Source organism: Ranitomeya imitator, chromosome 1, assembly GCF_032444005.1.
Source record: "Ranitomeya imitator isolate aRanImi1 chromosome 1, aRanImi1.pri, whole genome shotgun sequence".
Taxonomy (NCBI): Eukaryota; Metazoa; Chordata; class Amphibia; order Anura; family Dendrobatidae; genus Ranitomeya; species Ranitomeya imitator.
The window spans coordinates 1,213,899,792-1,213,916,712 of NC_091282.1; the positions used below are offsets into that span (position 1 = coordinate 1,213,899,792).

Consider the following 16,921-nt stretch of genomic DNA (forward strand, 5'->3'; position numbering starts at 1 on the left):
TTACCCCCACATATTGGGTATCGACGTACTCAGGAGAAATTACACTACAACTTTTGTGGTCTAATTTCTCCTGTTACCCTTGTGAAAATAAAAATTTGGGCGCAAAAAGATCATTTTTGTAAAAAAATGCGATTTTTTTTTTTTTTTTTTTTTTTTTCTTTTTCCCCTTCACGGCTCTACGTTATAAACCTCTGTGAAGCACATGGGGGTTCAAAGTGCTCACCACACATATAGATAAGTTCCATGGGGGGGTCTAGTTTACAAAATGGTGTCACTTGTGGGGGGTTTCCACTGTTAAGGCACATCAGGGGCTCTCTAAACGTGACATGGCGTCTGATCTCAATTCCAGCCAATTCTGCATTGAAAAAGTCGAACGGCACTCCTTCAATTCCAAGTTCTTCGGTGCATCCAAACAGTGGTTTACCCCCACATATGGGGTATTGGCGTATTCAGGAGAAATTACATAACAAAATTTATGGTTACATTTCTGTTTTTACACTTGTGAAAATAAAAAAAATGGTTCTGAATTAAAATGTTTGCAAAAAAAAGTTAAATGTTCATTTTTTCCTTCCACATTGTTTCAGTTCCTGTGGAGCACATAAAGGGTTAATAAACTTCTTGAATGTGGTTTTGAGAACTTTGAGGGGTGTAGTTTTTAGAATGGTGTCACACTTCGTTATTTTCTATCATATAGACCCCTCAAAATGACTTCAAATGTGATGTGGTCCCTAAAAAAAAAAAAAAAAAAGTGTTGTAAAAATGAGAAATTGCTGGTCAACTTTTAACCCTTATAACTCCCTAACAAAAATAAATTTTGTTTCCAAAATTGTGCTGATGTAAAGTAGACATGTGGGAAATGTTATTTATTAACTATTTTTTGTGACATATCTCTCTGATTTAAGGGCATAAAAATACAAAGTTTGAAAATTGCAAAATTTTAAAAATTTTCGCCATATTTCTGTTTTTTTCATAAATAATCGCAAGTAATATCGAAGAAATGTTACAACTAACATGAAGTACAATATGTCACGAAAAAACAATCTCAGAATCAGCGGGATCCGTTGAAGCGTTCCAGAGTTATAACCTCATAAAGTGACAGTGGTCAGAATTGCAAAAATTGGCTCGGTCATTAAGTACCAAATTGGCTCTATCACTAAGGGGTTAAACGGTTTGCGTAATATCTTACAAAAACAGAACAAAGAACTTCCATGGGTTCTAGAGACTTAGAATTCAGTTCTAGCCGGTCACTTTCCACTGCAGGGATGCCGGTCGTAAATACCTTTGCTCTCTGAGCTAGAGGTAATGAACTCTTCTTCCCCCATCCCTTGGAAAGGAAAGCTCTTGACTGAGTGCAAGGGAAGGGGGGCTTTTTAGCCCGCAGCCTGCTAACAAGAGAAACTACTTATATGATATTTCATACCATATTGTGACACCTCCCCCTTTTGGTGTGCGCTAGGGAGGTAGAACCCCACGGTATGCCTCCATGCGCACCTCAGTGTGTTCACACTGGCGGGACAGTCCATCTGCATTCCCAAACGCTTTGCCCGATTTGTGTTCAATGGTGAAGTCAAACTGCTGAAGGGCAAGGCTCCAGTGTAGCAACCTGCCGTTGGTTCCACACATGGCGTTTAGCCAGCGCAGAGGGTCGTGGTCGGTCACCACAGTGAAGGGGCGACCGTACAAGTAGGGCTGCAAGCGCTGCAGGGCCCAGACTATGGCCAGGCACTCCTTCTCGATGGTGGAGTAGGCCACTTCCCTCGGCAAAAGTTTCCGGCTCAGGTATAACTGTTATGATTAGGTAATTCAGTACCACAATGGACATAGAAGTCAGAGCACATACAGTGATCTGACAATAACCCAAAAACATAGAACGAGCTCTGAGACGTGGGAACTCTGCTGACCGCAATCCCTAATCCTCTCCAACCACACTAGAGGCAGCCGTGGATTGCGCCTAACGCTCCCTATGCAACTCGGCACAGCCTGAGAAACTAGCTAGCCTGAAGATAGAAAATAAGCCTACCTTGCCTCAGAGAAATACCCCAAAGGAAAAGGCAGCCCCCCACATATAATGACTGTGAGTTAAGATGAAAAGACAAACGTAGAGATGAAATAGATTTAGCAAAGTGAGGCCCGACTTTCTGAACAGAGCGAGGATAGGAAAGGTAACTTTGCGGTCAACACAAAACCCTACAAACAACCACGCAAAGGGGGCAAAAAGACCCGTACCGACTAACGGCACGGAGGTACACCCTCTGCGTCCCAGAGCTTCCAGCAAGCAAGAAAAACCAAAAATGCAAGCTGGACAGAAAAAACAGCAAACAAAAATAACACAAGCGAAACTTAGCTATGCAGAGCAGCAGGCCACAGGAACGATCCAGGAGGAAGCAAGTCCAATACTAGAACATTGACTGGAGGCCAGGATCAAAGCACTAGGTGGAGTTAAATAGAGCAGCACCTAACGACTTCATCACATCACCTGAGGAAGAAAACTCAGAAGCCGCAGTACCACTCTCCTCCACCAACGGAAGCTCATAGAGAGAATCAGCCGAAGTACCACTTGTGACCACAGGAGGGAGCTCTGCCACAGAATTCACAACAGTACCCCCCCCTTGAGGAGGGGTCACCGAACCCTCACCAGAGCCTCCAGGACGACCAGGATGAGCCATATGAAAGGCACGAACAAGATTGGGAGCATGGACATCAGAGGCAAAGACCCAGGAATTATCTTCCTGAGCATAACCCTTCCACTTAACCAGATACTGGAGTTTCCGTCTTGAAACACGAGAATCCAAAATCTTCTCCACAATATACTCCAACTCCCCCTCCACCAAAATCGGGGCAGGAGGATCAACAGATGGAACCATAGGTGCCACGTATCTCCGCAACAATGACCTATGGAATACGTTATGGATGGAAAAAGAATCTGGAAGGGTCAAACGAAAAGACACAGGATTAAGAACCTCAGAAATCCTATACGGACCAATGAAACAAGGTTTAAACTTAGGAGAGGAAACCTTCATAGGAATATGACGAGAAGACAACCAAACCAAATCCCCAACACGAAGTCGGGGACCCACACAGCGTCTGCGATTAGCAAAACGTTGAGCCTTCTCCTGGGACAAAGTCAAATTGTCCACTACATGAGTCCAAATCTGCTGCAACCTGTCCACCACAGTATCCACACCAGGACAGTCCGAAGACTCAACCTGCCCTGAAGAGAAACGAGGATGGAACCCAGAGTTGCAGAAAAACGGCGAAACAAAGGTAGCCGAGCTGGCCCGATTATTAAGGGCGAACTCAGCCAAAGGCAAAAAGGACACCCAGTCATCCTGATCAGCAGAAACAAAGCATCTCAGATATGTTTCCAAGGTCTGATTGGTTCGTTCGGTCTGGCCATTAGTCTGAGGATGGAAAGCCGAGGAAAAAGACAAGTCAATGCCCATCCTTGCACAAAAGGCTCGCCAAAACCTCGAAACAAACTGGGAACCTCTGTCAGAAACGATATTCTCTGGAATGCCATGTAAACGAACCACATGCTGGAAGAACAATGGCACCAAATCAGAGGAGGAAGGTAATTTAGACAAGGGTACCAAATGGACCATCTTAGAAAAGCGGTCACAAACTACCCAAATGACTGACATTTTTTGAGAGACCGGAAGATCTGAAATAAAATCCATAGAGATATGTGTCCAAGGCCTCTTCGGGACCGGCAAGGGCAAAAGCAACCCACTGGCACGAGAACAGCAGGGCTTAGCCCGAGCACAAATCCCACAGGACTGCACAAACGAACGCACATCCCGCGACAGAGAAGGCCACCAAAAGGATCTAGCCACTAACTCTCTGGTACCAAAGATTCCAGGATGACCAGCCAACACCGAACAATGAACCTCAGAGATAACTTTATTCGTCCACCTATCAGGGACAAATAGTTTCTCCGCTGGGCAACGATCAGGTTTATTAGCCTGAAATTTTTGCAGCACCCGCCGCAAATCAGGGGAGATGGCAGACACAATTACTCCCTCTTTGAGAATACCCGCCGGCTCAGACAAGCCCGGAGAGTCGGGCACAAAACTCCTAGACAGGGCATCCGCCTTCACATTTTTAGAGCCCGGAAGGTACGAAATCACAAAGTCAAAACAGGCGAAAAACAGCGACCAACGAGCCTGTCTAGGATTCAACCGCTTGGCAGACTCGAGATAAGTCAAGTTCTTATGATCAGTCAAGACCACCACGCGATGCTTAGCTCCCTCAAGCCAATGACTCCACTCCTCGAATGCCCACTTCATGGCCAGCAACTCTCGATTGCCAACATCATAATTTCGCTCAGCAGGCGAAAACTTCCTGGAAAAGAAGGCGCATGGTTTCATCACCGAGCAATCAGAACTTCTCTGCGACAAAACAGCCCCCGCTCCAATCTCAGAAGCATCAACCTCGACCTGGAACGGAAGCGAAACATCTGGCTGACACAACACAGGGGCAGAAGAAAAACGACACTTCAACTCTTGAAAAGCTTCCACAGCAGCAGAAGACCAATTGACCACATCAGCACCCTTCTTGGTCAAATCGGTCAATGGTTTAGCAATACTAGAAAAATTGCAGATGAAGCGACGATAAAAATTAGCAAAGCCCAGGAACTTTTGCAGACTTTTCAGAGATGTCGGCTGAGTCCAATCATGGATGGCCTGGACCTTAACAGGGTCCATCTCGATAGTAGAAGGGGAAAAAATGAACCCCAAAAATGAAACCTTCTGAACACCAAAGAGACACTTTGATCCCTTCACAAACAAAGAATTAGCACGCAGGACCTGAAACACCGTTCTGACCTGCTTCACATGAGACTCCCAATCATCCGAGAAGACCAAAATATCATCCAAGTATACAATCAGGAATTTATCCAGGTACTCTCGGAAGATGTCATGCATAAAGGACTGAAACACTGATGGAGCATTGGCAAGTCCGAATGGCATTACCAGGTACTCAAAATGGCCCTCGGGCGTATTAAATGCAGTTTTCCATTCATCGCCTCGCTTAATACGCACAAGATTATATGCACCACGAAGATCTATCTTGGTGAACCAACTAGCCCCCTTAATCCGAGCAAACAAATCAGATAACAGCGGCAAGGGGTACTGAAATTTAACCGTGATCTTATTTAGAAGGCGGTAATCTATACAAGGTCTCAGCGAACCATCCTTCTTGGCCACAAAAAAGAACCCTGCTCCCAATGGCGACGATGACGGGCGAATATGCCCCTTCTCCAAGGACTCCTTCACGTAACTCCGCATAGCGGCGTGCTCAGGCACAGATAAATTAAACAGTCGACCTTTTGGGAATTTACTACCAGGAATCAAATCGATAGCACAATCACAATCCCTATGCGGAGGTAGGGTATCGGACTTGGGCTCATCAAATACATCCCGGTAATCAGACAAGAATTCTGGGACCTCAGAAGGGGTGGATGACGAAATAGACAGAAATGGGACATCATCATGTACCCCCTGACAACCCCAGCTGGACACAGACATGGATTTCCAATCTAATACTTGATTATGGACTTGTAGCCATGGCAACCCCAACACGACCACATCATGCAGATTATGCAACACCAGAAAGCGAATAACCTCCTGATGTGCAGGAGCCATGCACATGGTCAGCTGGGTCCAGTACTGAGGCTTATTCTTGGCCAAAGGCGTAGGCATCAATTCCTCTCAATGGAATAGGACACTGCAAGGGCTCCAAGAAAAACCCACAACGCCTAGCATACTCCAAGTCCATCAAATTCAGGGCAGCGCCTGAATCCACAAATGCCATGACAGAATAAGATGACAAAGAGCAGATCAAGGTAACGGACAGAAGAAATTTTGACTGTACCGTACCAATGGTGGCAGACCTAGCGAACCGCTTAGTGCGCTTAGGACAATCAGAGATAGCATGAGAGGAATCACCACAATAGAAACACAGCCCATTCTGACGTCTGTGTTCTTTCCGTTCAACTCTGGTCAAAGTCCTATCACACTGCATAGGCTCAGGTTTATGCTCAGATAATACCGCCAAATGGTGCACAGATTTACGCTCACGCAAGCGTCGACCGATCTGAATGGCCAAAGATATAGACTCATTCAGACCAGCAGGCATAGGAAATCCCACCATGACATCTTTAAGGGCTTCAGAGAGACCCTTTCTGAAAATAGCTGCGAGCGCACCTTCATTCCATTGAGTGAGCACGGACCACTTTCTAAATTTCTGACAATATACCTCTATCTCATCCTGACCCTGACACAGAGTCAGTAAATTTTTCTCTGCCTGATCCACTGAATTAGGTTCATCGTACAGCAATCCGAGCGCCAGGAAAAACGCATCAATATTACATAATGCAGGATCTCCTGGCGCAAGAGAAAATGCCCAGTCCTGAGGGTCGCCACGTAAAAAAGAAATAATGATCCTGACTTGTTGAACTGGGTCACCAGAGGAGCGAGGTTTCAAAGCCAGAAATAGTTTACAATTATTTTTGAAACTCAGAAATTTAGTTCTATCTCCAAAAAACAAATCAGGAATAGGAATTCTTGGTTCTAACATAGAATTCTGAACCACAAAGTCTTGAATATTTTGTACTCTTGCCGTGAGCTGATCCACACATGAAGACAGACCTTTAATGTCCATCACTACACCTGTGTCCTGAACCACCCAAATGTCTAGGGGAAAAAAAGGCAAAACACAGTGCAGAGAAAAAAAATGGTCTCAGAACTTTTTTTCCCTCTATTGAGAATCATTAGTACTTTGGGCCTCCAGTACTGTTATGATTAGGTAATTCAGTACCACAATGGACATAGAAGTCAGAGCACATGCAGTGACCTGACAATAACCCAAAAACATAGAACGAGCTCTGAGACGTGGGAACTCTGCTGACTGCAATCCCTAATCCTCTCCAACCACACTAGAGGCAGCCGTGGATTGCGCCTAACGCTCCCTATGCAACTCGGCACAGCCTGAGAAACTAGCTAGCCTGAAGATAGAAAATAAGCCTACCTTGCCTCAGAGAAATACCCCAAAGGAAAAGGCAGCCCCCCACATATAATGACTGTGAGTTAAGACGAAAAGACAAACGTAGAGATGAAATAGATTTAGCAAAGTGAGGCCCGACTTTCTGAACAGAGCGAGGATAGGAAAGGTAACTTTGCGGTCAACACAAAACCCTACAAACAACCACGCAAAGGGGGCAAAAAGACCCTCCGTACCGACTAACGGCATGGAGGTACACCCTCTGCGTCCCAGAGCTTCCAGCAAGCAAGAAAAACCAAATAAACAAGCTGGACAGAAAAAACAGCAAACAAATATAACACAAGAGCAACTTAGCTATGCAGAGCAGCAGGCCACAGGAACGATCCAGGAGGAAGCAAGTCCAATACTAGAACATTGACTGGAGGCCAGGATCAAAGCACTAGGTGGAGTTAAATAGAGCAGCACCTAATGACTTCACCACATCACCTGAGGAAGGAAACTCAGAAGCCGCAGTACCACTTTCCTCCACCAACGGAAGCTCATAGAGAGAATCAGCCGAAGTACCACTTGTGACCACAGGAGGGAGCTCTGCCACAGAATTCACAACACTTACCTCCACGTCCTCGATGGACCCATTGGCCTTGGCTTGGGCCAGCATGTCCAGGAGGGTGTCTTCCTCCCCGTCTTCGGGCATGCTGCAGACCGGTAGGGAGAAAGGTTCACGTTCGTGATGAGCCTTCATCATGTTGACGTGAAAGGCCTTTCGCCTACCCTGAGCGTGGTCATGCGTGACCACGTAGGTGACCGGGTTGAGCTGTTGGTGGGTGACGTACGGGCCCTCCCAGGCTGCCTGAAGCTTATCCTTTGGTACGGGGACCAGCACCCACACCTTTTGACCCACGTGGTAGGTCCGCTCCCGGGCATTCTGGTCGTACCAGTGCTTCTGGTCAGCCTGAACCTGCGTCATGTTGTCATGCACCAACTGCGTCAAGGTCTGCATCTTGTCACGGAAGCGCATGACATACTCCACTATGGACACTTCAGAAGGGTTCGGCTCCTCTTCCCAGGATTCTCTTACCAACCCAAGGGGTCCCCGGACTCACCTGCCGTACAGGAGCTTGAAGGGGGAGAACCCCGTCGAGGCCTGCGGAACCTCTCGGTAAGCAAATAGCAGGTGTGGGAGGTACCGCTCCCAGTCGCACCCTTGGGTCTCAACCAGCATGCGTAGCATCTGTTTGAGGGTACCATTGAAGCGTTCACACAAGCCATTGGTCTGTGGGTGATACGCACTCGATACCAGGTGCTTCACCTGCATTCTCTTACAGAGAGCCTCCATTAGGTGAGACATAAATTGGGTCCCTTGATCAGTAAGCATTTCCCTGGGAAATCCTACACGTGAAAAGATGGCCAACAAGGCATCCGCCACCTTATCTGCCCTAGTTGACGACAGAGCTACTGCCTCTGGGTACCGGGTAGCATAGTCTACCACAGTAAAGATGTATTGCTTTCCAGAGCTGCTGGAGACGGCCAGCGGGCCCACAATGTCCACCGCAATTCTCTGGAAAGGCTCCTCTATCACTGGCAAAGGGATCAGGGGAGCCTTAAGAACAGGCCCCGTCTTCCCCACTCTTTGACAAGTGATACAGGAGCGGCAGTAGTTTGATACATCTGTCCCCATCTTAGGCCAATAGAAGTGTTGAGACAGCCGGGCCTTAGTTTTGCTGATCCCCAAGTGTCCAGCTAGCGGGATCTCATGGGCAATCCGTAACAATTCACCCCGGAATTGCTGCGGGACGACCAGCTGTCTTTCCCTCAACCACTCCATTTGCGATTCTCCGGGTATGGTCTCCCGGTATAACCTTCCTCGTTCCCAGAACACCCTTTCCTTATCAGTCTCGGAGGTGGGCATCTCGGCGAGTTTTCTCAAACTCTCTAGGCTCGCATCTGTGCGCAGAGCGGCCTGAAACTCCTGGCTAGGGGAAGCCAGAAGCGATGTCAGGGTCCCTTCCCCCCGGGAACCCTTTTGGACTTGCTCTGGGTCTACCTCTGGTTCGGTCACACTGATGACTGAGGAGGGTCCGGAAGGCTGACAGTTATCTGTGTTCCGGGCACTCTGACTGCGGGTGAGAGCAGCTACGTAGGCTGTCTCCCCGGGGGTTTCTACAGACCCATCAGCTGGCGCTGCTATGGGGTCTACCTCCCCATCCACCCCCAACACTCCAGGGGCAGTGCTACTTATGGGCCAGTTACCTTCCTCGGTGGCACTGGTCACTTTCATGGCATCACCTTCCTCACGGTTCCCATGCATCTCCCCATTTCCTGTAGCACCGCCACTTGCCCCTGTTAGGGGTTCCTCAGCCGTCTCACTCCGCAGAGCGACGTGGCTGGGCACGCCTGCACCTATGGACACATTAACCTTCACAGAAAAATCATTATCAGGTTCAGTTGGCACAGGTACAACATTTTCACCATCAATCTTAGGACAAAAATGGTTAACAGATGCATCATTACAAGATAAAGCATGGTCAGGTAACACATGCGATTTCCCATCATCATCATCATCATCAGGGTTAACTTTATCCTTATTAGTAGATTGGGGAGGGGTGTCAGGGACGTAGTATGCAACCATCCTCCCCAAATCAGTCCCCAACAAAACATCAGTGGGCAAATTATCAGACAGCCCCACTTCCTTCACCCCGCTCCCGACACCCCAATCAATAAAAACCCGGGCCATCGGTAAGGGACAGCTGATGCCCCCAATCCCAGTGACAGTTAGGGTTTTCCCCGGAATGATTTCTTCAGGGGCTGCCAGTTCGGGTCGGATGAGGGTTTGTTCAGCCCCGGTGTCCTTGAGGCCTGTAGCAACATGGCCTCCCACAGTGACGTGCTGTACGTTGTCACACACCCTCCCAACCACACCACCCACCAAAAGAACTGCTGCATTAGGCCCTGGGGCCTTGGCTGGGAGGTTCTTCTGCATGTCTGGACAGTGGGTACTGATATGACCAGGCTGATTGCAAAAGTAACACTTGCAGGGTTCGGTGGTAGGTCTGTTGTTGTTGGCCACAGGGCCAGGACCTCTGGTGTGTTGGCTGGCAGGGGTATTGGCGTTGGATGCAGGCTTACCCCCTCTCCAGCTGGTGGTGACTGGCTTCCGCGCTTCCGATCTACGGTTGGCCTCGTAGGCATCGGCAATCTGCGCTGCTTTCGTCACGTCTTTGGGTTCTCTGTCCATCACGAACTGTCGCACCTCAGCTGGGCAAAGATGAAAGAACTGGTCTTTTATCATCAGGTCTCGCATCTGTGCAAAGGTGGTCACTGAGAGTCCTTGGGTCCACTGGTCAAAGTGGGTCCCCAGTCCATGCACCACATCACTGTAACTGTCGTGTGGGCCACGTTGGAGGGTCCGGAACTTTCTACGGTACACCTCGGGCATAAGCTGGTACTTTGCTATCAGGGCCTGCTTGATGGCCTCATAGTCTCCATCTTGTTCTTGAGGGAGGGCAGCAAACGCCTCCAGAGCTTTGCCTCTCAGCCCTGGTGTCAGGTATCATGCCCATTCATCTGTAGGCAGCCGGTACTGTCTGCAGGCTTTCTCAAAGGCCCGCAGAAACGTGTCCAAGTCCCCGTCCTTCTCCATAACAGGAAAGTGATCGGGCTGGGGCTTAGGTATCTGAGCGCTTCTGGGCTCACGGCTCTGGGAGGTAGAGGGCATCCCCCTCTGCCGGAGCATCTCCAGTTCGTGTTCTCGCTGGGCTTGGCGCTCGGCTCTCTCAGCCTCCCACTCGGCTCTCTCAGCCTCCCGCTCGGCTCTCTCAGCCTCCCGCTCGGCTCGGGCCTCTCGCTCGGCTTGCTCGGCCGGTATTGCTGAATCAGCTGCCGACGTCCCTCATGGTCGTCAGTGGGGAATTCTTTCAAGGCCGCCTGCAGGTGGGGGTCCAATTCGCCCGGATTGCTAACAGGGCCAGCATTCAGTGGTTGGACCTCTGCTGCAGCACCATGTTCGCTTGTGCTGGCTTCTGCGGCCTCTGAGCTCTGAGAGTGGTCTAGAGCGGCTTCCCATTGCACCAGATCTGCGACCAGTTGGGCTTTGTTTTTGCTTGCAAAGTCAATGTGCTGTGACTTGCATAAGGCAACAAGGGTGTCTCTGGTCTGCTCATAAAAGACTTCTCCCAGCACAACCATGGTTGCCAAATAAAAGATAGGACAGAAAAACAAAGAGAAGGGTAGGGGATAATTACCAGTACACACAATTGTCTCAGGACTAATAAACACTGAGTTCGTTCTCCAAACTTATTTGCGCAGAGTCCTCGCAAGAACTTTCTGCAAGTTTTTAGTGAGGGGAATGATTGCTCAAACCCAATCACTAATGCTCTAATATATCCCACCGCCTTGCCACCAATTTGTCACGATTCACACCGTGACCGTCACCCTTACGTCCCGGGTCGGGGTGACTTTAGGCCAACAGACGGCTATCACATGTGCAGGGGGCTTATCTTAGTTATCCCTCCACTCCACAATGTGATGAAAAAAACACACACAAGGCTATTGACCTCTTAGTTTACAGCAGGGGCTTATTCTAGGTATCCCACTGCTCTTCAATATACCACGAACTGCAGGGATTTATGTATATCCCGCTTACAGTTCCACTTAAAACTTGCAGCTCTCTGGCGCCCCCCTTACTCTCAGGTCAGATGAGGTACTGCACCTGGGGTAATTAGTCGCCAGAAAGGCTGCCTGCTATGTACTGGCTATTGGGCACGCTGCGGCGACGCGATTGACTACTCCCACTCAGGCAGGAATAATAATTATCAACGCCGCAGTCGCTACAACATCACCCAAAAGCCTGCACACAGTATCGCTGCCACCAGCTTCGATTTAAACGGGTCCGAAGCTAACCCAACACAACAGTAGCGTAATTCCCTTCAGGAGACTTAGGGTACGGTTTAGAACAGGATGAACGAACTAGTATTAAATAATATACCCCATCAAAAGTTTCAGGCAGTGTTTATATAAAAAGATGTTACAAATGAGACAATTGCAAATATGTACAGGGTAATTATAAAAAAAAAAACAAGGATTACATGAGAATAACACTTACATGTGTTCAAAGCATTGCAGGCAACCAGGCTAGTGGAGTTTCCATACGTCCCAGTTCATTGAACGTGCTCAGGGCTCTCCAGGAAAAAGACAAGAAGACTGTGCTGGGCTCTGGGCAGACAGTTATAGCTGCAGCCTGTAACATCCCAGAAAGGGGTTGGATCCCCTCGTCCCTCCTACCTCTTCAGTTAACTAATTTTACCCTAACCTTTATTTAATTTCTATAACTCCGCTACAAAACATGTCATAGTCATAACAAACCCAGCATTCATCTCGGATTAACGTGGGCATTTTACGGAGATCAAATACAGTATGTCCTATCTGGGATACATATTTACAGAGAAATCCCTACTTCTTTACCAGACGGAGTTAGAAGCTCGTGTTTAGAGTGATGGGTAGATCCACCGAGGGAGATTAAGAATATATATTTTCGTGTTCTTAACTTAAACGGTTTGCGTAATATCTTACAAAAACAGAACAAAGAACTTCCATGGGTTCTAGAGACTTAGAATCCAGTTCTAGCCGGTCACTTTCCACTGCAGGGATGCCGGTTGTAAATACCTTTGCTCTCCGAGCTAGAGGTAATAAACTCTTCTTCCCCCATCCCTTGGAAAGGAAAGCTCTTGACTGAGTGCAAGGGAAGGGGGGCTTTTTAGCCCGCAGCCTGCTAACAAGAGAAACTAGTTATATGATATTTCATACCATATCGTGACATGTATGTGCAGTATTACCCCCAGATACCCTGCTCTGTCCTCACCTCTATATGGTCTTGTATATGTGCAGTATTACCCCCGGGATACCCTGCTCTGTCCTCTCCTCTATATGGTCTTGTATATGTGCAGTATTACCCCCGGGATACCCTGCTCTGTCCTCACCTCTATTGTCATGTAAATGTGTAGTATTACCCCCGGGATACCCTCCTCTGTCCTCTCCTCTATATGGTCTTGTATATGTGCAGTATTACCCCGGGATACTCTGCTCTCTTCTCCTCACCTCTATATGGTCATGTATATGTGTAGTATTACCCCCGGGATACCCTGCTCTGTCCTCTCCTCTATATGGTCTTGCATATGTGCAGTATTACCCCCGGGATACCCTGCTCTGTCCTCACCTCTATATGGTCTTGTATATGTGCAGTATTACCCCCGGATACCCTGCTCCGTCCTCGCCTCTATATGGTCTTGTATATGTGCAGTATTACCCCCGGATACCCTGCTCCGTCCTCGCCCCTATATGGTCTTGTATATGTGCAGTATTACCCCCGGGATACCCTGCTCCATCCTCACCCCTATATGGTCTTGTATATGTGCAGTATTACCCCTGGGATACCCTGCTCTGTCCTCACCTCTATATGGTCTTGTATATGTGCAGTATTACCCCGATACCCTGCTCTGTCCTCACCTCTATATGGTCTTGTATATGTGTAGTATTACCCAGGATAACTCACTCTCCTTTCTTCACAGTTATAATCACCTGGTGACAGTTTGCCCCGGTCTCCACCACATCACGGACGTTGTGCGGAGTAGTATGAGGGATCGCTTTACTCACCCTGCTGCCGATTCCAGCAATATGCAGCGTTACTTCGGCCTCGATACCTATCATCCTCCACCTCAGCCTGGCTCGGACCACTCCCACATCATCATTCACCAGGTCACTTTGTATCTCCCCGCTCAGGTGGAGATTCTGTTCGAGTCGGACAGCTTCACCCAGCGGCCAGGATTGCTTTCTGGCACATCTTTCTCTATGGAGCTGGAGATGCACAAGAGGCGTATGGAGGATCGCTTCCGGGAACTCTTCCACCTAGAGGAGAAAGGCTTCATCCCGGAGCAGGTGTCCTTTGCTCACGCTGCCCTTTCCAACATGCTGGGGGGCATGGGCTACTTCTATGGAAGCTCGCTGGTGCAGTCACGGTTCAATCCAGAACCTGTGTCCTACCCTCAGGCTCCTCTCTATACCGCTGTCCCGTCCCGCTCCTTCTTTCCCCGAGGCTTCCTGTGGGACGAGGGTTTCCATTTACTGCTCATTGGTCGGTGGAACCCTACCTTGGCCTGGCAGTCGCTGGCACACTGGCTGGACCTGATGAATGCAGATGGCTGGATCCCCCGGGAGCAGATACTGGGAGCTGAGGCTCGCAGTAAAGTACCTGCTGAGTTTGTGGTTCAGTGGGATGAGAATGCCAATCCTCCTACTCTGTTCCTGGCCCTGCAACAGCTGCTGGCGGATGGGTCGGTGTCTGCTGAAGGCCTGCAGTTTCTTCGCAGGGCCCTTCCTCGCTTGCAGACCTGGTACGAATGGTTCAATAGCACACAAAGTGGCCCTCTCCCATATACGTATCGTTGGCGCGGACGGGACAGGGACACCCTACGCTTCCTGAACCCAAAAACGCTGACATCCGGCTTGGACGATTACCCTCGCTCATCACACCCATCAGATGATGAGCGCCATGTGGACCTGCGGTGCTGGATGACTCTGGCATCTGAAGTCATGGCCACCATTTGTCGCCTACTTGGAGAAGATGGTCGGCGGTACGATGAGTCTCACATGGCGCTTGCAGACAATGCTTTACTGGACAAGCTGCACTGGTCTGAGAGACTGGGAGCGTATGCCGATTATGGTAATCACACACAGAACGTGGCCCTGGAATGGGAGCGACCTAGACCTGTTCCCGGACAAGACCCTCGTAGTGTCCCACCCCCAAGATTTATCAGAGTAGTAAGAAAATCCCCAAAATTGCAGTTTGTCGGTGCCCTGGGCTACGTCTCCCTCTTTCCCTTCATTCTGCAGATTTTATCTCCAGATTCCCCGAAGCTTGGTCGCCTCCTGGATCTTCTGCGAGATGCCGACAGGTTGTGGACCCCGTATGGTATCCGATCCTTGTCCAAGAGCAGTCCTTTATTTATGCAGCGTAACACTGAGCATGACCCCCCATACTGGAGGGGCCCTATATGGATTAATATTAACTACCTCGTGGTCAGGGCCCTGCACAGGTACAGTCACATGGACGGCCCATACCGGGAGCGGGCGCTGGGCCTGTATCGAGAGCTGCGGATCAATCTCATTTCTAATCTATACCGACAATACAAAGAAAGCGGCTTTTTATGGGAACAGTATAATGACCAGACCGGCCGTGGCCAAGGCTGTCACCCCTTCACGGGCTGGAGCTCTCTAGTTGTATTGGTAATGGCGGAAGAATACTGACCCAATACATCAGGGTGAGGCCTCAGATATCCGCCATGTTTCCTTACATCTCCGTAATGCTCTGGAGCTGTCCTATTCTGTGGTGATCCAGCTATTCCACACGGCCTTACTGGGGGTGGGCACTGGGGTGGCCCTCTCCCATGGTGGAATAAAGCCTAACTGGACCTAGAACTAGGTGGAGTGGATGATCTGGTTCATACTGTGGTCGTGTGCACGATCCCTCACTCAGGACAGACACATCCGCACATGTCCTGCTGGGCAGGCGCCATCTCTGCCATGTCTTATTAAAAGTCCTTTTGCCATCCGCCCTGTTGTATCTTGTTTATTCACCTGCTAAGAAATGGCGTTCACATGCGAGAAGTGACACTGAGCGAAACATTCAGCGTAAGCTCGACCTGGAACCAGAATGTTGGCTACAAACCAGAGCTTTACATGTGTCATGTCAGATGAGAGCCGTGAAGGCAGGACAAAGCCGGGACGGTCTCTAAATGATCCCCTGCTTTATAGTATAGGGTGTGATACGTCAGCTTAGATACAGCATAGGAAGACACTTTAGGGTGTACGGCCACAAGCTGGAAGGCTCCAGGTCTACGTGCTCTTATCATTGGTATAAGAGATTTATACATTACAATGGTTAAGTCTCCATGCGCGGATCGTCAGCCGAGTGTGGGGTATACACAGTGCAGAGACCACTATGATGGGAGGATGGAGGAGCAGCAGGCTCCAGTGATGAGGCCGGTGGGGTCTCTGTGTGCGGATCGTCAGCCGAGTGTGGGGTATACACAGTGCAGAGACCACTATGATGGGAGGATGGAGGAGCAGCAGGCTCCAGTGATGAGGCCGGTGGGGTCTCTGTGTGCGGATCGTCAGCCGAGTGTGGGGTATACACAGTGCAGAGACCACTATGATGGGAGGATGGAGGAGCAGCAGGCTCCAGTGATGAGGCCGGTGGGGTCTCTGTGTGCGGACCATCAGCCGAGTGTGGGATACCTGTATACACAGTGCAGAGACCACTATGATGGGAGGATGGAGGAGCAGCAGGCTCCAGTGATGAGGCCGGTGGGGTCTCTGTGTGCGGACCATCAGCCGAGTGTGGGATATTTGTATACACAGTGCAGAGACCACTATGATGGGAGGACGGAGGAGCAGCAGGCTCCAGTGATGAGGCCAGTGGGGTCTCTGTGCGCGGACCATCAGCCGAGTGTGGGATACCTGTATACACAGTGCAGAGACCACTATGATGGGAGGACGGAGGAGCAGCAGGCTCCAGTGATGAGGCCAGTGGGGTCTCTGTGCGCGGACCATCAGCCGAGTGTGGGATATCTGTATACACAGTGCAGAGACCACTATGATGGGAGGACGGAGGAGCAGCAGGCTCCAGTGATGAGGCCGGTGGGGTCTCTGTGTGCGGACCATCAGCCGAGTGTGGGGTATCTGTATGCACAGTGCAGAGACCACTATGATGGGAGGACGGAGGAGCAGCAGGCTCCAGTGATGAGGCCGGTGGGGTCTCTGTGTGCGGACCATCAGCAGAGTGTGGGATATCTGTATACACAGTGCAGAGACCACTGTGATGGGAGGACGGAGGAGCAGCAGGCTCCAGTGATGAGGCCGGTGGGGTCTC

At 49.5% G+C, this 16,921-nt stretch overlaps 1 protein-coding gene across 8 annotated transcripts in view; it reads left to right on the forward strand.

Moving 5' to 3' along the window:
* MOGS (mannosyl-oligosaccharide glucosidase) overlaps positions 1–15,601 on the forward strand; it is a 49,866-nt gene extending 34,265 nt beyond the window's left edge. For all 8 annotated transcript variants that reach the window (XM_069745000.1, XM_069745008.1, XM_069745005.1 and 5 more), the window contains one exon: positions 13,563–15,601. In XM_069745000.1, coding sequence (XP_069601101.1) covers positions 13,563–15,297 — 1,735 coding nt within the window. In that variant the 3' untranslated portion in view covers positions 15,298–15,601. The remainder of the gene's footprint in view (positions 1–13,562) is intronic.
* The last annotated feature ends 1,320 nt before the right edge of the window (positions 15,602–16,921 follow it).